General features: G+C 46.0%; 1 protein-coding gene across 1 annotated transcript in view; it reads left to right on the top strand.

The window, feature by feature from the left end:
* Positions 1-22,683, top strand: part of LOC138983205 (uncharacterized) — a 28,452-nt gene extending 5,769 nt beyond the window's left edge. Inside the window, exons 4-11 of the mRNA XM_070356617.1 lie at positions 905-1,032; positions 6,532-6,713; positions 7,318-7,428; positions 8,744-8,978; positions 9,863-10,069; positions 18,593-19,567; positions 20,154-20,417; positions 20,817-22,683. Of these exons, the coding sequence (XP_070212718.1) occupies positions 905-1,032; positions 6,532-6,713; positions 7,318-7,428; positions 8,744-8,978; positions 9,863-10,069; positions 18,593-19,567; positions 20,154-20,417; positions 20,817-21,125 (2,411 nt within the window). The 3' untranslated portion in view covers positions 21,126-22,683. The remainder of the gene's footprint in view (positions 1-904; positions 1,033-6,531; positions 6,714-7,317; positions 7,429-8,743; positions 8,979-9,862; positions 10,070-18,592; positions 19,568-20,153; positions 20,418-20,816) is intronic.
* Positions 22,684-23,162: the final 479 nt, after the last annotated feature.

Here is a 23,162-nt window from a genome sequence, read left to right as displayed (position 1 = left end):
TGGCAAAATTGTATAGGCATAGATAAAAATGTCCACCAAAATACCCGTGTGACTTGGAATAATAGGCCGTGAAAAGTAGGATATGCGCCGAAATGGCTGCGATCTGCTGGCCGATGTGAATGCGTGATGTATTGTGTAAAAACATTCCATCTCACACGGCATAAATAAATCCCTGCGCCTTGAATATGTGCGCGATATAAATTGCAAAAATAAATAAAATAAATAAAAAATAAATAAATCCCTGCGCTTAGAACTGTACCCACGGAATACGCGCGATATAAGCCTCATATTTATTACTAGATGATTACCCGCTTCGCCGGGTACCGGCTTCGCCGGGAAGAAGTAGAGCCGAATACCAGGCTGCGCCTGGGACCCGGCTTTGCCGGGTGTACGCCGGCTTTGCCGGCGCACGAAGGAAAGGAGATAAACGCGCAAAACACTGGAGACCTTCTAAAAATAGTAACGTGCAGTGACCTTCTAAAAATAGTAACGGAATGGGAATATCCGCGCGCCATACGAAGGAAGGGAGGTAAACGCTGAAAACACTGGAGAAGATAAGGAAGAGTTACTGGTAGTGGATCCAGACAAAAAAAAACAAAATCGGTTCAGCGCTGCGCGCTGAGAGCACGTGTTGAAATATCTCATCGACCAGGTTGTGTCCCGGGTGTACCTGAATATGGCCACCAAATTTGAAACAGATCCATCGAGAACCTTGGCCGCGCATCGCGAACAGACACACACACAGACACAAGTCGTATATATATATAGATTATTATTGAGCGGGAAGCACTTTGGTAAGGCTGCGCTAGTGGGTGTTTTCCAAAGCGGTAGGATTTTCCTGTCGTTCCGTTCTTCCTCAAAAACAGGACGATTTGAAAATGTCTTATGTTGATGTTGTATTCAGAGAGCGGGAAGCACTTTGGCGAGGCGGCGCTGGTGGGCAAAGACAAGACTCGAAACGCCACCATCATGGCTGACGAGGACTGTGACCTGCTCGTCATTGACCAGCACCTCTTTGACAGATGTCTCAAGGTATGTGGCTTTGCTCAGGTGCTCTCACTGGCATTTAATTTAATTTATTCTTGTTTCCCAATGCTGGGAAATTCGGGTCGCTTCTTCCCAGTGGAAAGCTAGCAGCAGCAGAGTCGCGCTACCCAGGTGTGCGTGTTTAGGTGTAATCAGCCACATGCACTAATGGCAGAATGACCGAGGACATGCATACCGTATACCGTCTCTGAGTCTGCACATAAAGTCCCGGCCCTGATTCGAACCCGTGACCCTCGGATCACAAGTCTAGTGCTCTACCAACTGAGAAATATAAGCACTTCTTTTTGGTTGCCTCATTCAAGTCTATATTGTTTACGCGTAAAGCCTGATGTTAATGGGGCAAAGTGAATTTGGCGAAGGCTACTTCACGAAGCTAGCTGCATGAAGCTTTAGTATTAAGTTGTCGGTTAAAAGACGACGGGTTTAATTAAGGATAGCCTTTACGGCGAGGTTTGCACTCAGAATCTTGTGACGCTGTACACTTATAAAGTCCTCCATAAGGACCTCCAAAAACCCGAGAAAGTCCCATTTTGAATAGCGGGCAGTATTAACATTTACGTCAATTTACACAGGTTTTGTAGAAAATATTGAAAAAAAAGGTCTTAGGGTAAAGGTCTGAAAAGGAGAGTCCCACAACTGTACTTCACACCAAACAGCTAGATATGAAATCTGGTGTAAGAAAGAGTTGGGTACAAAGAGTTCCGCGTCATCACTGTCCTGTCTGGCTCAAGTGTTACTTGAAGGGTCTAAAGTAACCTGAATGCTTTGTCCCTGGGGCGGGGCTTAGCTTAACTTTTGTTTTCGACAGAAATCTAAAGGTTTCTGTTGTAGACTACAACGGCTTGTTAGTCTATCATTCTTACTAAATACTAAATAAAAAAAAGGTGTAAATGCGAGTTTGAGCTCCCCCCTCCCCCCCCCTCCCATCAGCCTCATGAGATCAGTTCTAGGCTTCCGACCCTTCACATTCGTCAACGTGTCACAGTGCTTGATTCAATAGGAATACCAAGGATCCACGTTAGTTTTACAGTGAATAATTTTTCGACGAAACTTAAAATCCAATTCAAAATCCTAAACTGTTAGAGCTGTGTAAGTTACCCCGGTCATTTCTTCCTGAGCTGTCCCGGGAATAGGATGGATGCGGGAGACTAAACATGCAGAGTGAAAGAGAGGGAGATAGCATGGATGCGGGAGACTAAACATGCAGAGTGAAAGAGAGGGAGATGGGATGGATGCGGGAGACTAAACATGCAGAGTGAAAGAGAGGGAGATAGGATGGATGCGGGAGACTGAACATGCAGAGTGAAAGAGAGGGAGATGGGATGGATGCGGGAGACTAAACATGCAGAGTGAAAGAGAGGGAGATAGCATGGATGCGGGAGACTAAACATGCAGAGTGAAAGAGAGGGAGATAGGATGGATGCGGGAGACTAAACATGCAGAGTGAAAGAGAGGGAGATAGGATGGATGCGGGAGACTAAACATGCAGAGTGAAAGAGAGGGAGATAGGATGGATGCGGGAGACTAAACATGCAGAGTGAAAGAGAGGGAGATAGGATGGATGCGAGAGACTAAACATGCAGAGTGAAAGAAAGGGAGATGGGATGGATGCGGGAGACTAAACATGCAGAGTAAAAGAGAGGGAGATAGGATGGATGCGGGAGACTAAACATGCAGAGTGAAAGAGAGGGAGATAGGATGGATGCGGGAGACTAAACATGCAGAGTGAAAGATAGGGAGATAGGATGGATGCGTGTCACGTTTCAATATCACAATAAGGTGATTATGAACGGTTAGTTACTTCTAACTAACCACACCACGATCCACTCTCGCAGTCATACAAATAGATAGAATCAACAAAAGTATAAGTTTCAGACGCCTGTTTATGTAATATCACGCCACCTCCCTCGAGACTTAACTCCAAAAGATGTTCTTTTTACGTTAAAAACGTAAAAACAAGTGGTCACTGACAAAAACGCCAGTTAAAGTACAGAAAATAATAATAACACGCTGATCCCGTGTATAGTTAGGAAATATAGCTGTCTGCCTTAAAGTGCTGGTTATATGCAGGTGTCACACACCCCACGTCGTCACCACTCGAGTATAATCATAAATAATACAGATGACTTGGTGATAAGGGTGCAAAATACATGGTGCAACTTAGCTTTTTGCCACTGAGTGGGCGGCCCGTAATTAGTCTGTAGTCTCCACAACTGCTCCGTTGAATGTAGTGCCGGTTAGCGTGGCAACGAAGCAAGGAACCGTGGAGACATCAGGCGCCTCACTCAGTCGCTGAAGGTCCTCCCCGTAGTCTACCAGAAAGATGTAGAGGACGCGTAGATGGGCAGGACGGCGACAGCGACAGCAAATCACCAGTACAGCAGGTTAGCAGGTTACAACAATGCTGCGGACGACCTGGTTACAGCATCCCGGCGTAGCACGTAGTAGAATACGTAGGCAGTTGAAACAGCCAGCAACAGAAGACTGCAACAAAAAGCATCGGTGCACTAAACATGTCATGCTACCCCTCACACACGACCTTTAAACATGTCACCTTAACATATTTCATCGAGCACGTGGGCCTGCACAAACGGACTTTTACAACAACAAATCAGCTATCTTCCTTCCTTCTCTCCATATCTGGAAAAACCATATACAGATTTGTATTTTAGCGTCACAAAGAGCAAATTATGCGCTAACCTGGAAAGAACAACAGAGAGTATTTCATTCCACAAACACAGACTCGTCAACAGCGTTAAATAATGATTTATTACCTCAACAGCCTTATGTAGGTAGCTCTCTCTTTTAAGCGAATCCGCTTCCTTTCGAATGACTTCTGTTCGTCACAGAAATACCGCCATCCTCCTCTCGCGCTGAATCCTTATGCGGTGAAAACGCACAGCGGAGAAACCTTGACGCCCCGACTGTCAGCCAGCATGTAAACAGTGAGAAGGTGGTCTGTCCTTGTAGTTCCTTTTAAGCCCTACTGGCAAGCAGCATGGCACGTTGATATACAGTGAAGTATTTAAACGTGTTGAAGACCATCAAACTTGTAGGAGAATTAAGACACCGACGCTTCTCTCTCGCTGCTGAGTTTCGAGTGTGTAGTTAACATGTCTGAAACAGACAACCTTGACAAAATCACGTGACTAACCTTGTCACATTCCAAGTTCAGCTATTGCCAGTTTTGCCCCGACAGCAGAAATCACCCACGTGAAATCCGTGCGACACAAAATACCCGTGTTCGCTATTGCTCGGTCAGCTAAAACCCAGCCCTTGACAGAAAGCACAGGCGCTTTCTATCGCAGTTGACCAAGAGAAGGCACCCCACAGAGTGACACTTTCTCGATCCACGTCACTAAATCGTGACAATGCGGGAGACTAAACGTACAGAGTGAAAGAGAGGGAGATAGCATGGATGCGGGAGACTAAACATGCAGAGTGAAAGAGAGGGAGATAGGATGGATGCGGGAGACTAAACATGCAGAGTGAAAGAGAGGGAGATAGCATGGATGCGAGAGACTAAACATGCAGAGTGAAAGAGAGGGAGATAGGATGGATGCGGGAGACTAAACATGCAGAGTGAAAGAGAGGGAGATAGCATGGATGCGAGAGACTAAACATGCAGAGTGAAAGAGAGGGAGATAGGATGGATGCAAGAGACTAAACATGCAGAGTGAAAGATAGGGAGATAGGATGGATGCGGGAGACTAAACATGCAGAGTGAAAAAGAGGGAGATAGGATGGATGCGGGAGACTAAACATGCAGAGTGAAAGAGAGGGAGATAGGATGGATGCGAGAGACTAAACATGCAGAGTGAAAGAGAGGGAGATAGGATGGATGCAAGAGACTAAACATGCAGAGTGAAAGATAGGGAGATAGGATGGATGCGGGAGACTAAACATGCAGAGTGAAAGAGAGGGAGATGGGATGGATGCGTGTCACGTTTCAATATCACAATAAGGTGATTATGATGCGGGAGACTAAACATGCAGAGTGAAAGAGAGGGAGATAGGATGGATGCGAGAGACTGAACATGCAGAGTGAAAGAGAGGGAGATAGGATGGATGCGAGAGACTAAACATGCAGAGTGAAAGAGAGGGAGATAGGATGGATGCGGGAGACTAAACATGCAGAGTGAAAGAGAGGGAGATAGCATGGATGCGAGAGACTAAACATGCAGAGTGAAAGAGAGGGAGATAGGATGGATGCGGGAGACTAAACATGCAGAGTGAAAGAGAGGGAGATGGGATGGATGCGGGAGACTAAACATGCAGAGTGAAAGAGAGGGAGATAGGATGGATGCGAGAGACTAAACACATGCAGAGTGAAAGAGAGGGAGATAGGATGGATGCGAGAGACTAAACATGCAGAGTGAAAGAGAGGGAGATAGCATGGATGCGAGAGACTAAACATGCAGAGTGAAAGATAGGGAGATAGGATGGATGCGTGTCACGTTTCAATATCACAATAAGGTGATTATGATGCGGGAGACTAAACATGCAGAGTGAAAGAGAGGGAGATAGGATGGATGCGAGAGACTGAACATGCAGAGTGAAAGAGAGGGAGATAGGATGGATGCGAGAGACTAAACATGCAGAGTGAAAGAGAGGGAGATCGATAGCATGGATGCGAGAGACTAAACATGCAGAGTGAAAGAGAGGGAGATAGGACGGATGCGGGAGACTAAACATGCAGAGTGAAAGAGAGGGAGATAACATGGATGCGAGAGACTAAACATGCAGAGTGAAAGAGAGGGAGATAGGATGGATGCGAGAGACTAAACATGCAGAGTGAAAGATAGGGAGATAGGATGGATGCGGGAGACTAAACATGCAGAGTGAAAGAGAGGGAGATGGGATGGATGCGGGAGACTAAACATGCAGAGTGAAAGAGAGGGAGATAGGATGGATGCGGGAGACTAAACATGCAGAGTGAAAGAGAGGGAGATAGGATGGATGCGAGAGACTAAACACATGCAGAGTGAAAGAGAGGGAGATAGGATGGATGCGGGAGACTAAACATGCAGAGTGAAAGAGAGGGAGATAGCATGGATGCAAGAGACTAAACATGCAGAGTGAAAGAGAGTGAGATAGGATGGATGCGAGAGACTAAACATGCAGAGTGAAAGAGAGGGAGATAGGATGGATGCGAGAGACTAAACATGCAGAGTGAAAGAGAGGGAGATAGGATGGATGCGGGAGACTAAACATGCAGAGTGAAAGAGAGTTGCCAAAGTTGAGACCCACAGGGAGGTACCGAGGCAGAGAAGATCAAAACCATGAGACCGTGCGTGTTAATGATGATGGAGTCTCCCGTCGGTACTCCGGATGAGTTGCAAAAACAGCTTGATTTCTCGAATGCGTCCACAAATGCGAATGGAGGCATCTGGAGGCACAGCGTTTCCTGCATATTCTTAGGTATTGTCTCATCGGAGGCTGTGCTCTGTTTACGTTGTTCTTTCTTTTCCTTGCGTGTTTCAGGAGCAACAAGAGCGCGAGCTACTCGTGATGAAGAACTTTGTGGAGAAACACTCCATCTTCTCACACATGTCGCCCAAGTACAAGCGGCTGTTGGAACTCAGTCTGCGTCGTGAGAACTTTGCCTTTGGCACGCCCATCATCACACAGGGCGAAAGGCACAAGGCGCTCTACTTCATCCTCAGGTACTGTCTCCCCTTCTCTATCCCTCCCGCCTCTCCCGTCACACGTACACGTATACACTGACGTACCCGTACACATTCACGTATACGTCTACGTAAACGTACACACACACAAGCGCGCACGCACGCACGCACGCTCGCACGCACGTATGCACGCACGTACGCTCACATGCAAACACATACGCACACACACACACACACACACACACACACACACACACACACACACACACACCCACACACACACACGCATGCATGCACGCGCGCGCACACACACACACACACACACACACACACACACACACACACACACACACACACACACACACACAATTTCTTCATTCTCAGGTACTGTCTCTCCCTCCTATCTCCCTCTTTGCTTTTTAAGTAATCGAGAAAGCTACGACAACATAATGTTGATGATGATGAGGATAGTGACGAAGGTAAATGCAACGACTGCAACGACGATGATGATTGTTACAACGACGACGACGATGATTGGTGACGACGACGACGACGACGATGATGATGATGATGATGATGATGATGATGATGATGATGATGATGATGATGATGATGATGATGATGATGATGAGGATGATTGCAGCGGTCAAGCCAACGTGCAGATAGAGCCAGGTAAACACCAAACGCAGTACAGCCACCTGTGGCCCTTTGAAGTCGGCAGCGATATCTATTCACAGGAGTTTGAGTGGCTCAGGTGAGAAAACAGATCTGTGTTTTGTTCGTCTGTGTTTGACAATGGCACAACGAGTCCTCTTTGAATCTGTCCGAAAAGACTTAAGCTCAAAATTACAATTGCTTATTTGGGCCGGTATGCAAAAGTCAAGGTGAGAGACTCAGTTTAAACCAGGGATAAAGTGTACCCAGCCCAATGCAGATCCACCTCGACTAGATCTTTAATCTCGACTAGATCTTTAATCTCGACTAGATCTTTAATCTCGACTCCTGGGCGCGCGGAGATGCACCAAGCGAAAGAGGGTGCCACCCAAATGGGTAAGAACAAACCACGGGGTTTGATTCGTTAAAATCACTCACAAATCTCAATTTTAACCTGTCCAACACCGCGGCTAGCTCCCACCCGGTTGGTAACGTTTTCGTGCACCACAGCCCAGCATACCGGACCAGAGGTGGGGTTTTTCCCCCACAAACCTTATCCACAAATCCCTACTATTAGTATACTTGTTGACTGCTATTTATGTTCCTTATATGGTCAAACGCGTCATTTTTAATTTCCATATATGGTAAAAGGTGGTATAAAGCTTAGGAAAAACCGGGGAAACCATGCTTTAACTTTCTGAGCATGCGCATAGGAGAATGGAGTATTCGGCAAGCCTCAACCCCTCTCTCCCTCCCCCCCCTCCCTTCCCCTCCCCTCCCCCGTACGTGCCCCAGTAAACAAAGAATTAAAGTCTCTCGGGATTCCCAATGTGAGTTAAAACTAGAACATTGTGTCATCAAGGACTGGGTGGCCGAGTGGTAACGCACTTGCGCTCGGAAGCGAGAGGTTGCGAGTTCGACCCTGGATAAGGGCGTTAGCAATTTTCTCCCCCCTTTCCTAACCTAGGTGGTGGGTTCAAGTGCTAGTCTTTCGGATGAGACGAAAAACCGAGGTCCCTTCGTGTACACTACATTGGGGTGTGCACGTTAAAGATCCCACGATTGACAAAAGGGTCTTTCCTGGCAAAATTGTATAGGCATAGATAAAAATGTCCACCAAAATACCCTTGTGACTTGGAATAATAGGCCGTGAAAAGTAGGATATGCGCCGAAATGGCTGCGATCTGCTGGCCGATGTGACTGCGTGATGTATTGTGTAAAAAAAATTCCATCTCACACGGCATAAATAAATCCCTGCGCCTTGAATATGTGCTCGATATAAATTGCATAAAATAAAAATAAAATAAACAAAATAAAAAATCCCTGCGCTTAGAACTGTACCCACGGAATACGCGCGATATAAGCCTCATATTGATTGATTGATCTTTAATTATCTGTTCCATTTCTTCTCGCAGAGAGTCGCGGCGTGCCAACATTTTGCGGAAGTATGAGGACCCCGCGGTATGGCCGACGAAACCTGACAGCCTGGTGTTGCGACGGACGGAGGGGTACGCTGCCAGTGAGCGCAGCATTCACGACAAGACAGTGTGCCTCTGCTCCATACAGCAAGGCGAGATACTGGGAGACACGGAGCTGGTGCAGAACCTCTCCACGTACATGCAGACCGTCATCTGTACTACCAACACCGAGGTAAGGATCTCGAACGGTACTTTCTTTCTTTCTTTATTTGGTGTTTAACGTCGTTTTCAACCACGAAGGTTATATCGCGACGGGTAAAGGGGGGAGATGGGATAGAGCCACTTGTCAATTGTTTCTTGTTCACAAAAGCACTAATCAAAACTTTGCTCCAGGGGCTTGCAACGTAGTACAATGTATTACCTTACTGGGAGAATGCAAGTTTCCAGTACAAAGGACTTAACATTTCTTACATACTGCTTGACTAAAATCTTTACAAAAATTGACTATATGTATTCTATACAAGAAACACTTAACAAGGGTAAAAAGAGAAACAGAATCCGTTAGTCGCCTCTTACGACATGCTGGGGAGCATCGGGTAAATTCTTCCCCCTAACCCGCGGGGGGTCCGTCGTACGGTACTGTTAACACGCAGGTGCGAATCTTACACCTATATGCAAAACGTCACCTGTACTGCTTACACCTAGGTAAGGATTTCGTCCATGGATACCGCTTAGGCCACACATAAAAAGAGTCTGTTTACGGTATCCCGACCGACCCTATTTTTTCGCGCGACCCTAGACTTTTTTTTGGCATTTGGAAGAAAAAAAAGTCTTTGTTATTTGGCAAAATAACTTAAAAATATGTGGGTTTTTTAGAAAAAAATATAAAAAATCCCGACCTACCGACCCTATTTTTTTGTCTATGTTACCGTAAACAGACTTTTTTTGTTGTTTTTTGCCTTACACTTATGAGGTAAAAAATCTTACAACTACATGCAGACCGTATTTTGTTACTGCCAACTCCCAGGTACGTAAAGATCTCGTACATACTGCTAACACGCAGGTAAAAACCACCATAAAACAAACACTCTTTGAACTGTACTCCAATGTCTTTAGACGCTGGTGCTGGATGTGAAGAACCTGGACCGCGTGACGGGCAAGCGCAACGCCCTGACGTTGCAGGTGTTGCGGCAGCAGGTGATGGAGAAGATGGAACTACTCCATGGAACGCATCACGGCCAACAGGTCCCCTTCCTGCACTTTCTCTACGCCAAGCTGACCGAGCAAGAGCTGCCAGAGAAAAAGGCGTTGCCCCCTCTCAAGGTAGGCATCGATGACGCTCCGTTTGATGGTATCTCTACATGAGTAATGTTTTGGGATAGAAACTCTACTTCAGTACAGTTAGTATCAAACGGCGCGGGGAAACTCTACTGAAGTACAGTATAGAAACCACATAAGTCGAATATCTGAGAGAAAAAAACTCGCCTGAAGTCCAGTTAGTATCAAACGGCGCGGGGAAACTCTACTGAAGTACAGTATAGAAACTCCACATAAGTCGAATATATGAGAGAAAACAACTCGCCTGAAGTCCAGTTAGTATCAAACGGCGCGGGGAAACTCTACTGAAGTACAGTATAGAAACTCCACATAAGTCGAATATCTGAGAGAAAAAAAACTCACCTGAAGTCCAGTTAGTATCAAACGGCGCGGGGAAACTCTACTGAAGTACAGTATAGAAACTCCACATAAGTCGAATATCTGAGAGAAAACAACTCGCCTGAAGTCCAGTTAGTATCAAACGGCGCGGGGAAACTCTACCACATAAGTCGAATATCTGAGAGAAAAAAACTCGCCTGAAGTCCAGTTAGTATCAAACGGCGCGGGGAAACTCTACTGAAGTACAGTTAAGAAACTCCACATAAGTCGAATATCTGAGAGAAAACAACTCGCCTGAAGTCCAGTTAGTATCAAACGGCACGGGGAAACTCTACTGAAGTACAGTATAGAAACTCCACATAAGTCGAATATCTGAGAGAAAAAAACTCGCCTGAAGTCCAGTTAGTATCAAACGGCGCGGGGAAACTCTACTGAAGTACAGTATAGAAACTCCACATAAGTCGAATATCTGAGAGAAAAAAACTCGCCTGAAGTCCAGTTAGTATCAAACGGCGCGGGGAAACTCTACTGATGTACAGTATAGAAACTCCACATAAGTCGAATATCTGAGAGAGAAAAACTCGCCTGAAGTCCAGTTAGTATCAAACGGCGCGGGGAAACTCTACTGAAGTACAGTATAGAAACTCCACATAAGTCAAATATCTGAGAGAAAACAACTCGCCTGAAGTCCAGTTAGTATCAAAAGGCGCGGGGAAACTCTACTGAAGTACAATATAGAAACTCCACATAAGTCGAATATCTGAGAGAAAAAAACTCGCCTGAAGTCCAGTTAGTATCAAACGGCGCGGGGAAACTCTACTGAAGTACAGTATAGAAACTCCACATAAGTCGAATATCTGAGAGAAAAAAACTCGCCTGAAGTCCAGTTAGTATCAAACGGCGCGGGGAAACTCTACTGAAGTACAGTATAGAAACTCCACATAAGTCGAATATCTGAGAGAAAAAAAACTCGCCTGAAGTCCAGTTAGTATCAAACGGCGCGGGGAAACTCTACTGAAGTACAGTATAGAAACTCCACATAAGTCGAATATCTGAGAGAAAAAAACTCGCCTGAAGTCCAGTTAGTATCAAACGGCGCGGGGAAACTCTACTGAAGTACAGTATAGAAACTCCACATAAGTCGAATATCTGAGAGAAGTCCAGTTCAGGAGAGTTTCTCCAACACATGGAATTTTGGTGTAACTCTTTTTAGACGGCTTTCCAACAGAATGCCAAAATTTCTTTTAATAAGTCTTCCGACTCCCACAGTGCAAACAAAGACATGTGGCGAGAGGTCCTTCGCCTATCAAGCCCCTGTGACCTGGAATAGATTACCTCTGCCTCTCAGACACACAGATTCTCTCACTACATTCAAGACAAATCTCAAAACACACCTCTTTCAGCGCAAGTGATTTTTTTCCCTCCAGCATCTCCCCACCCACCCCATCCCGCCCCACCTCACCCCCTACCTAGTGCCTAAAATAACGTGTATATATATTTTCTGCGCTTTGTGTCAGCACTGTTTGTGTGTGTGTAAATAGTACTGTTGACACGTTTTTATATAGAAGCCTACTGTGGTTCTTGTGCTTAGGCTGTGTATTGGACTGTCACTGTATGCCTGCATTATTAGTTGTCAGTAATTATTACATGTGCTGATTGTTCTCTTTGCCTGCGCGTGTATAGTATGTTGGTTATGTTTGGTCATAGTATGTTTGCTTATGTTTGGTCGTTATCTTCGCCTGTGCGTGTATTGTATGTTTGGTCGTTTTCTTTGCCTGTTCATGTATAGTTTGTTGGTTATGTTTGGTCGGTTTCTTTGCCTGTGCGTGTATAGTATGCTTGGTCGATGTATGTATTGTAAAGCGCTAAGAGTAGACATTTTTCTAGAATAGCGCTATAAAAGTTTGCATTATTATTATTATTATGAAATAGAAATTATATTTTTACCTGGTATATATGGATAAAAAGATAAAAGAATGTGAACAATGTATATTGTCCGTGGTGGGGCGGGGATGTAGCTCAGTCGGTAGCGCGCTGGATTTGTATCCAGTTGCCCGCTGTCAGCGTGAGTTCGTGCCCACGTTCGGCGAGAGATTTAGTTCTCAGGGTCAACTTAAGATTAGACTCTCCTCGGTGTCCGAACACCCCCCGTGTGTACACGCGGCAAGCACAAGACCAAGTGCGCACGAAAAAATCCTGTAATCCATGTCAGAGTTCGGTGGGTTTTTGAAACACGAAAATACCCAGCATGCTTCCTCCGAAAACGGCGTATGGCTGCATAAATGGCGGGGTAAAAAAACGGTCATACACGTAAAATTCCACTCGTGCAAAAAAACCGAGTGTACGTGGGAGTTTCAGCCCACGAACGCAGAAGAAGAAGAAGAAGAAGTCCGTGGTATTTGAGAGGACATTGAGAATGATTTACTTGGTCTTAAGCACACACAAAAATATCAAAACCGCTAAGAATCGAGTCAGTTACGCCAAAATTCCAGGACGATGTACGTCGATCGTTATGGTCTAACTTTTTAGTTCAGTTTAGATGATGTTTTAGGCCGGCAGTTGACTAAATGATTTGATATCGCTTTTACGCGACTCGTTGTCTGTTTTCGTAAGATTAGGTTTTTGTCAATGCTTTTTTTATTCAGGAAAACGTGTTAATCCTTCAACTTGATTACCGTGACAGGTCGCCTGTTTTGAATTTTGAACCCCCGTGGTTTCCATCCATGCTCAATACAGGCGTATTCATTGCGTACTGAACGTTTCACCAAACAAACAAAATGTCAAAACATACTGTACTCACGTGTGAACGAAGGATACAAAACAAGATCAAAACTTGACTTTCATCTCCCACAATTCCGAGAGGAATGGGTCACGTGAGATAGAACGCGGGAATACGTCACTGAACGAATGGTTTTCGTCCTGTGAAGACGTGTTGGTGCACTGTCTCTCTTGCTTTGCTTTCATTTTCCTCTAACCTTTCTCTGTACAAGTTTTAGTTGTAGGTTAGTTGAAGTGTATTGACTATTTTGATTGTTTATCATTGTGTCAACTTGCAAGGTAAGGAAACAGTTTGGAGTTTTCGGTGTTTGTTGGTTTTTTGAACCGGGAGCTTGTCAGTTGTTGTTTCGCGTATGAATTTTATTCGTCGAAGCTAACACATGGAAATGTTAGGCGTCAGTCGGCGCGTTCATTGTTTTTGCAGGTGTGACCTACTATATTTGGGTCAGTTGGGATCGTTACTTGTTTTTGCACGTGTGACCTAAGGTCAGTCGGAATTGTGACTTGTTTTGGTAGGATGACATATTATTTTGGCTACGGAAATGAAGTACACGTTTGCTGACACAGTCAGTCACGATTTGCTGACATAGTCAGTCACGATTTGCTGAAGCAGCCTCTTTGTTTTTTCAGCAGCTGTCTCGATTACAGCAATTACTATCGCCTGAGGCGAACTATGGGCCACAGAAGGTCCGCTGTGCTAAGGCTGGGCACTAGTCCATTGAAGATTTGAAAATCTTTGCAGTGGATTTTAAATTGTTTTCATACTGTAACGGGTGCGCTTGCTCGTCCGCAGGAATCAATATAACTTTTTCGTGTGGTTTTTGTTCGGAATATGGCGGACTCGGGAGGTGGTGAATGTGCTGCTGGCGGGAAGAAAACCGGCAAGAAACCGGCGAAAGCACAACCTTCTGAAGTGATACCGTCAGAAAAGACGGGAGTTGATGTCTCTTTCAATAGAGAAGAGCTCGTCTGGCCCACGTGATTGTGAAGTTACTCTGAAAATGGACAAAATTTTGGAGACAATGACTGCCTTGTCTGGCAGACTATCTGATTTGGAGAAAGTTGGTAAGCTTAATGCGACGCCTGTTGCTTCAACATCGCATGGAACCGAAAGCAGTTCGGCGCAAGAGTCGCAAGCGGATGGAGAAGACGGTGCTTCGGTTAGATTTGCTCATGAGCAGTTCGAAAATGAGTTTGATTCGGCTGAAGACACGGATGTTGCTTCGGACAATGATTTTGACGCAGGCATAGTAGTGGATACAGTTGGCGAGGGGATTCATCCATCTCTGGCAGATCGTTTTGAGGAAGGACTTCTTCTTCCATCAGATCGGGCACGTGTGCGAGACACTCTTCAGAACTATCCGCGGCCCAAAAATGTCACGTCGCTTCGAACGCCGACTCTCAATCGTGAATTAGATGGCAAACTGTTAGACAAGTTCGCAAAGAAAAGAGACTCGAACCTGTCCTTTGTTCAGGAACAAGTAGGTTGTACGCTGAAAATTATCGCTCAGCTTATGTCCGACCTCAAAGAAAAACCAGCAAGTCGGAAGTTGAGTGAGCGTGACAGCTTTAGCAAACTGGCCGATGCGGCTCGACTTCTTATGGCTTCACACAAGGACCTGTCACAAGTGCGGCGCGAAGCACTCAGGCCGACACTTAGCCAAGACTGCAGGGCCTTATGCAATGCGCAGCTAAATTTCAAACTGACGTCTAACGAGTTTTTGTTTGGGGAGGATCTAGCGAAAAGGGTCGACGATGCAGTGAAGAACAGGAAATTATCATCCACACTGTCACAGCCCCTTTCAAAAAACGCCACCAGAGGTCGTCAGTTCTACCAAGGGCGACCTCGACAACAGTTTCAGCAGAGACAACAGTACCAGCAGAGAAGAGGTGTCTCCAACCGACAGATAGGACACAAATTCTCTCCCAAGTTCCACTCCCAACAGAGCGGGATTCCCTCCAAGAAAACAAAACGGGATTAGAATCTGATATTTGTGCGCCAGCGGTTTCTATTTTTAGGGAACAGGTCAGTTCAAAATTTGTGAATACTCCTGAGAACTTTCATAGTGGAAAAGTTGCTGATCATTTGAATAGTTGGAGACAGTTAACCTCTGATAGATGGATCCTTCAGCAAGTCGCAGGAATTGAAATTGAATTTATGATCACTGGTGAACACATTCCAGACAGGAAAGAAATTAGATTTTCTTCTTCCGAGGATGAGCTAGTGGCTAATGAGGTAGCGAAGTTAGTGGAGAAACAGATTGTTCAAGAGGTGGATCAACGGCCAGATCAACTTTTATCCAGTATTTTCTTGCGTCAGAAAAAAGATGGTAGTCAAAGGGTGATTTTAAACCTAAAAAATTTGAATCAGACAATTGAAAAGATTCACTTCAAGATGGATACATTAAAAAACGCAGTGTCATTAATGAAAAAAGATTGCTTTTTTGCCTCAGTTGATCTAAAAGATGCATATTTCTCCATACGCATCGCTCACAAGTTCAGAAAATATTTCAGATTTCAGTTTCATGGCAAAACTTTTGAGTTCCTGGCTCTTCCACAGGAATATCGTGATTCTCCCCGCATTTTCACGAAACTACTAAAGCCTGTATTGGCCCACTTACGTTTATCTGGCCATACCCTTCTGATATACATTGATGATACCCTTTTGCAAGGAGACACTTTTGAAGAATGCCAGGCAGCAGTGTTAGATACATGTGCTTTGTTGGATCGTTTGGGCTTTACTGTGCATCCTGTGAAGTCAGTATTTACACCTACTCAATGCATTGAGTTTTTAGGGTTTCAGCTTGATTCTCAGAACATGTTAGTTTCTCTGACCCCCCGGACAGTTGATAAAATTCGTACTAAGTGCGCTGATTTGGCTGGAAGAAAGAAATGTACAATTAGGCAGTTGGCTGAAGTTATCGGATATTTAGTGGCTGCCCAACCGGGTGTTTGGGTTGCATCTCTCTTTTTTAAACGATTAGAGATCGCAAAAAAATGAAGCCCTTGCTGTTAGGAAAGGTGATTTTGATGCAGAACTTGTGGTTTCAGAACAAGTTCGTTCAGACCTTCTCTGGTGGATTGATAATGTAAAGCAATATCCTTCCCCTGTTAGCAGAGGCATACCTACTCACGCTACTGTAATAGTAAAATCAGATGCTTTGAAAATAGGGTGGGGGGCGGAGTGTCAGGGTAGCACCACAGGTGGAATGTGGACCAAGGAAGAAGCTTTTGAACATATTAACTGTTTGGAACTTAAAGCAGCTTATTTTGCCTTGAAATCCCTTTGCAGGGGATTATGTCACTCTTACATTCAGTTACTTACAGACAATAGCACCACTGTTGCTTGTATTAATAACATGGGCAGCACAAAAGTTTTGTGCAACGACATTGCCAGAGACATTTGGTTGTGGTGCTTATCACATAGTAATTGTGTAACAGCAACACACTTACCGGGTTGCCTAAATATAGAGGCAGATGCAGAATCCCGTGTAGATAGACACAACATTGAATGGCATTTGGACACACAAGTGTTTGCAGAAGTCATCAATCGGTTTGGTCTCTGTGATGTAGACTTATTTGCTTCTCGTGTTAACGCACAGTTAAGAAAGTATGTTTCATGGAAACCTGACCCAGATGCATTTGCCATTGATGCATTTTCCTTAGACTGGTCATTGTTCAAGGCGTTCTGTTTTCCGCCTTTCAGTCTCATTCCAAGAGTGCTCCAAAGGATAGAAGTCTTGGAGGCAGAGTGTGTGCTGGTGGTGCCATTATGGACAACGCAAGTGTGGTTCACGAAACTGTTGCGTCTACTAGTAGAACTGCCGGTCATGTTGCCCCGAAAAGAAAACTTACTCAGTCATCCACTGACAGGGGAGCACCATCCACTACTGAAGAAGATGAAACTAGTAGCATGTTCCTTGTCCGGACAGCCCTCCAGAAACAGGGAATTCAGGATGAAGCAACAGACATTATCATGTCAGCCTGGAGAGAGGGTACGAAGCGTAACTACGAGTCATATTTCAAACGCTGGCTTCAGCATTGCCTTGAACGGGATAGAGATCCCTTTTGTGCCTCTCCACATGAGTTGATAAGGTTTTTAACGAAACTGTTCCAAGAAGGCAAAGGATACAGCAGTTTGAACATGGCACGAAGCGCTGTTTCCGCATTGTCCCTTCAGGATAGTTGTTCAGTGGGTTGTCATCCACTGGTGAAGAAGTTTTTGAAAGGAGCTTTCAACAGACGGCCAGCTTTGCCCCGTACTTGTGTGACCTGGGACGCTAATCTAGTGCTAAATTTTTTAAAAGAATGGTCACCGGCAAAATTTTTATCGCTGGCGCAATTGACGCTTAAAACTGTGCTGTTGTGCTTGTTGGTCTCTAGTCAAAGGGGACAGGCGATTTGGTTGATGGACTTGCGTAACATGAGTTGGACAAAGGAAGATGTACGATGTAGGTTTGGGGATTTGCTCAAAACTTCTGGCCCAAACAAACATCAGAATGAAGTGGTATTTTGTGCTTTTCCGTCTGATTTGGCAATTTGTGTTGTACATTATTTGAAACAATATGTCAAAAGAACTCGTGCATTTAGAGGAACGGAAACGAGACTCTTTATCAGTTGGACAGCCCCACACAAAGCGGTGTCGAGAGATACTATCCGTCGATGGACAAAGATTGGATTACAAAAAGCGGGTATTGACATGACAATATTTACGCCGCATTCAACTCGTTCCGCTGCATCTAGTAAAGCTGCAAGTAAAATTCCTCTGGCAACCATTCTGAAGACTGTTGGTTGGCGTCGGGCTAACACCTTCACAACTTTTTACAAGAAACCAGTGGACAGTGGGAGGAGTTTTGGACAGGCTGTTCTGTCATGAAGAATTGGGGTAGGTTTATATGTATTTCAATTCATCGACAGTGCTAGGGTGTAAATGTTGCAGACTTTAAAGTCTCACGTGACCCATTCCTCTCGGAATTGTGGGAGATGAAATTACATAATTATGACGAGCTTACCTGAGTAAGTGAAGTCTAATTGTGGTTTTATCGACCACAATGTAGAGAGGAAAGGGATTACGTGCCTCGCCCTAAGTTGTCTTCAGAGTTATACTGATAACCGTTTTCCCTCCCTATCCCTTTCCTCTCTCTTTCTCTTTTTTCTGCACCATTTACACGTCGTTAAACAGTGACGTATTCCCGCGTTCTATCTCACGTAATCCCTTTCCTCTCTACATTGTGGTCGATAAAACCACAATTAGACTTCACTTACTCAGGTAAGCTCGTCATATTTATGTAATTAATGTAAAAACTGAGGTTGTGGTGGTTTGACTTTTCCGAAAATTATTGTCTCGCCCATCAAAACAAATGTCCCCTTTATGGTCAATGACGTACAGAAATGTGTTTGCGGACATTGCAGACGACCAAGACGTTGCCCGCCAAGGAGGTGCAGACGCAGCACATGATCGAGCGCTACCTGGCGGGAAATTCGGAGCTGCTGGAGCCATGCGTGCCCGGCACGCTCATCTACAAGGACATGATGAAGGAGCGGGCACGCATCCGCTCCAACGTACGCCGAAGGAGTCAAAACGGCGTCAGCAGCGTTCTGCGGGACTCCAGGCGCAAGATAAACCGACGCAAGCCGCGCAGCCGTCGTGAGATCGTGGACTCCCTCAAGGAGATGATCGAGGCGGAGCTGGTGGAGGCTAGCGCTGAAGGCCCGCAAGGAAAGAATCACAACGCTAACGCCTCGGGGCCTAGGGGGCGTAAACCTGCGCCGCCGGTTAACAGTAACAACACCCAGAAGAAGCCGTCTATGACTCGGAGTGGAGGCGGGGTTGGGGGCGTTCCGGGGAGGTCGTTCGTGACGGACCTTGGACAAGATAACGGTCCGCGAAGAACGTCCTTGAACAACAGCGACGGTAACCTGACGCCGAGAAGACTGTCGTTGACACAAAATGACGGAAACAACACTCCACGAAAGCTGTCTTTGACTCTCAGGGAAGGCGGCAGCACCACCCCTCACATGCCCTCTCTGACTCAAAAAGACTTACCAGGAAACGCTCCAGCCAGGAAGTCCTCGCTGACCAACAAGGATACGTCCAGCAAAGACCCCGCCGTCAAGAAACGGGTGACCCTACCACCCATAGAAGGCGACAGCAAGGCGCCGGCTAGCAAGAACACCCCGCGGAGTCGGTCCGACAGCAAGGTGGACATCTCCCTGCCCCAGATTCTGGAGGAGAGAGAGGAGACGATGGTCACCAAGGAGATGTCTGACCTCTCCTCCGCTGGAGGCTCTGCGCAGAATCGTTACGTCAAGCGTGAGGTGCGGGCGTCGTCTGACGGACCCACGCCCCCTGGCGGCTCTGCTAAGCGATTGCCTCCCTTGGCGAAGGTAGGACTATTTAAAGAAGTTAATGTACATCACAAACAAAATCGGTTTTGCTTTCTGTTATTCTAAATAGCTCTTCCGAGCCTCTCGCTCACCTATCTGAACAGAATCTATTTTCCTTTTAATTTGAATACTTGTTCCTAGACTCTATTGAATAATTATTCCAAACCTCTCGCTCACCTCTCCACACCAAATCTTTTTTTTTCTTCTTTTGAATCGTTCTTCCAAGCCTTTCGGGGTTCATCTATCGAAACAAATTTATTTTCTTTTCTATCGAATTGTTCTTCCAAATTTCTCGCTCACCTTTCCAAACAAAGTCGATTTTTCCTTTATTGAATAGTTCGTCATAGCCTCTCGCTCATTTCTCTGAAACAATTTCTATTTTCCTTTCTATTTTTAATAGTTCTTTCAAGACTTCATAGACTACTTCTTCCAAGCCTCTCGCTCGCCTCTGTTGAATAGCTCTTTTAAAGCCTCTCGCTCATCTTTCTAAACAAACTATTGAAAAGTGTTTCCAAGCCTCACGGCGCTCACCTCTCTAAACAAACTCTTTTTTTCCTTTCTCATCCACGCATCACCGACCCACCAGGTTGAAGTGCGACGACCGGAACACGTGCCTAGCCGTAGTTGGAACGCCGCGTTGAGGTTCGTCAACGACCGCATGCACGACCGTTTCACCGAGCAGCTGCTGTCTGCAGGCAGCCCGTCGCAGCAGGACTACGAGACGTCTGAGGGCAGCCTGCAGCTGCTGGAGTCCCGCATCAAGCAGTTCCACGTCAAGCACGGGGAGTCCAGCCCTGTCAGGCTCAATCTCAAGCTGCCCAAGCTGCGGCGCTACAAGCTAGATCTCGAGGTGAGTTGACTGAGGTGGAGTGGATGGGTGTGTGTGGGTTTGGGGGGTTAGGGCGTTGGGTGCGGATGCGTGTGCGTGTGGGAGGGCTGGCTGTGTGTGTATGTAGGATGGGGGTGTGGTGTGGTGTGTGTGTGTGAGTGGGGGGGTTTAGTGTGTGTGTGCGTGAGGGGAGGGGAGAGGTGTGCGTGGTGTGTGTGTGTGTGTGTGTGCGTGCGTGTGTGTGTGTGTGTGTGTGTTTGTGTTATTGTGTGTGTTATTGTGTGTGTTATTGTGTGGGTTAGTGTGTGTGAGCGCGCGCGTGAGTGTATGTGTTGTCGATACACCTGTACACCTGCAATCATTACCTTAATCAATAATGCAAACGACCAACACCTAAACCCACCTTTCTTTCCTCAACAGGACGAGGAGCAGCACCTGCCGAAGCCAGGCGGCAAGGTGTGGATCAGGAAACGCATGTGCCAGATCGCCAACAGCAAGTTCAAGGTCAAGGGACACGAGCACATCCGCTACCACATGGTGCCCGAGCTGCCCGAGTTCGACAAGGTCAAGAAGATGCAGACTGCCATGCAGCAACTCATGGACAACTCTGTGCTCAAGAAGCAGGGCAAAGAGGCTGGAGAACAGGGAGAAGGCAAGACGCCCAACCCCCATCCTCCGTCTTTGCCTAATCTTAATGAGCATAGGGCTTCCTTTGTTGGAGACTATTGAACAACTCTGCAGTGAAGAAACTGTGCGAATAAGCTGGAGAGGAGAGTACAGGCAAGACTTGCAACCCGCTCATCCTCCGTCTGAACATAGGGCTTCCATCGTTGGAGAATCTTGAGCATCTTCGAAAAAGTAAATAAGACGAAGGTCATCATTTACAATGAGTAGTAAATCAAGGACAACTCCGTACTCAAAAGTCAGTGCAGGGAGACAAGGGAGGAAGAAACATGCAACATTGTCCACCCCACTCTCCATCCATACTGATCTGAATGAGCGTTAGAGAATCTTGAGCATCTTCAACAAAGTGAAGAAGACGAAGATCGTCGTGTACAATTGGTAGCAAATTATGGACAACTTCGTACTCAAGAATCAGTGCCAGGAGACAAGGGAGGAAGACACTGGCAAGATTGTCACCTCCATCCCCCCTCTATACTGACCTAAGCTTCGTCGTGAGCATAGGGCTTCCTTCGTTGGGGAATCTTGAGCATCTTTGACAAAGTGAAGAAGACGAAGATCATCGTGTACAATTGGCAGTAAAACTTGGACCACACCGTACTAAAGAATCAGTGTCAGGAGACAAGGGAGGAAGGAACAGGCAAGATTGTTATCTCCCATCCTCCCTCTGTGCAGACCAAATCTTCATGAGCCTAGCCCCAAGAGCTTTCCTCGTTGGGGAATTTTGAATCACTGTGTGGCGAAGAAAACTGGGCAAATAAGCTGGAGGCGAGAGTACATGCAAGATCGTTAACCAGTCTTCATCTGCTCCCGAGCTCAGTGAGCAAGGGCCTTCCTTCGTAGAAGAATCTTGAGCATCTTCTTCAAAATAAAGAAGACGATGCATGAAGATCATGATGTATAATTGGTAGCTACATATGTACACCTCTGTGGTCATTTGCCGCCAAGACTGACAAAGGGGTAGGAGGGTGTGGGTGTGGAAGATCATGTGTGGGTGGGAGAAGGAGCAGACAAGACTGGCAAACACCTTCCTTCTATACCCTTAGTGAGCACGCGGCTTTCTTTGTGTGAGAACCTCGGACAAAGTAAAGAAGATGCAGAATTATCGTCATTCAATACCTCGTGTACAACTTCGTGCTCAGGGAACAGGGAGAGGAGGGAGTGTGAGAAGGGATGAACGAAGGAGCTTGCAAAACTTGTCAACCACCCTCCCTCTATACACGATCTTAGTGTAACCTTACCAAGTGCACGAAGCACTCGAATCACCTTGGAGGCAAAGCCGGTCAAACAGAATTGACTTCTGGCTAAAATAATGGACCTGTACAAATCTGCTAATGCTGAACTGGAACAATTGCAAGAGCATACCAGGGAGCAACAGCAGCCACACCCTATCAAAACAGCTCTCTACAGTTACTCTACATCTGACAGGTATTAGCTGTCTAACAGACGCACAAGAAATGAATAGCTACTATAAATAGCTCACGCTCAAGGCTGGGAGACAACTCTGTCAGTACAGATCGAGCAGCTGCTGTGAAAGGGGGACGTGTTGTTGTTGTTGTTGTTGTTGTTGTTGTTGTTGTTGTTGACAATCCAGCACAGACCATTCCGGGAGCTTCAATCTTGTCGTGACAATATAGTCCACTGCAACTTCAGGGTGTCCCTTTTGTTGAACATCCGCATGACGTGCATTGTTTGAGCGTCCCCAAAGTGTTCTTCGTGCGAACATCTACATGGCTTCATTTGTTTGACCATTCGGTAGGCCATTCGACGGCCGCAGTGGCGCAGTGGATAAGAAATCGGCCTCTTAATCGGAAGGTCGTGAGCCCGGTTCAAATCCCGGCCGCGGCCACCTGGTGGGCCGGTTAAGGGTGGGAATTTTTCCGATCTCCCAGGTCAACTTATGTGCCGACCTGCTAGTGCCGTATCCCCCTTCGTGTGTACACGCAAGCACAAGACCAAGTGTGCACGGAAAAGATCTTGTAATCCATGTCAGAGTTCGGTGGGTTATAGAAACATGAAAATACCCAGCATGCTTCCCCCGAAATCGGCGTATGGCTGCCTGAATGTCAGAATGGCGGGGTTAAA

This window comes from Littorina saxatilis, linkage group LG12, assembly GCF_037325665.1.
Source record: "Littorina saxatilis isolate snail1 linkage group LG12, US_GU_Lsax_2.0, whole genome shotgun sequence".
NCBI classification, from domain to species: Eukaryota; Metazoa; Mollusca; class Gastropoda; order Littorinimorpha; family Littorinidae; genus Littorina; species Littorina saxatilis.
The sequence above is the reverse complement of the archived record's forward strand: the minus strand, read 5'-3'. Positions and strand labels throughout refer to the sequence as shown.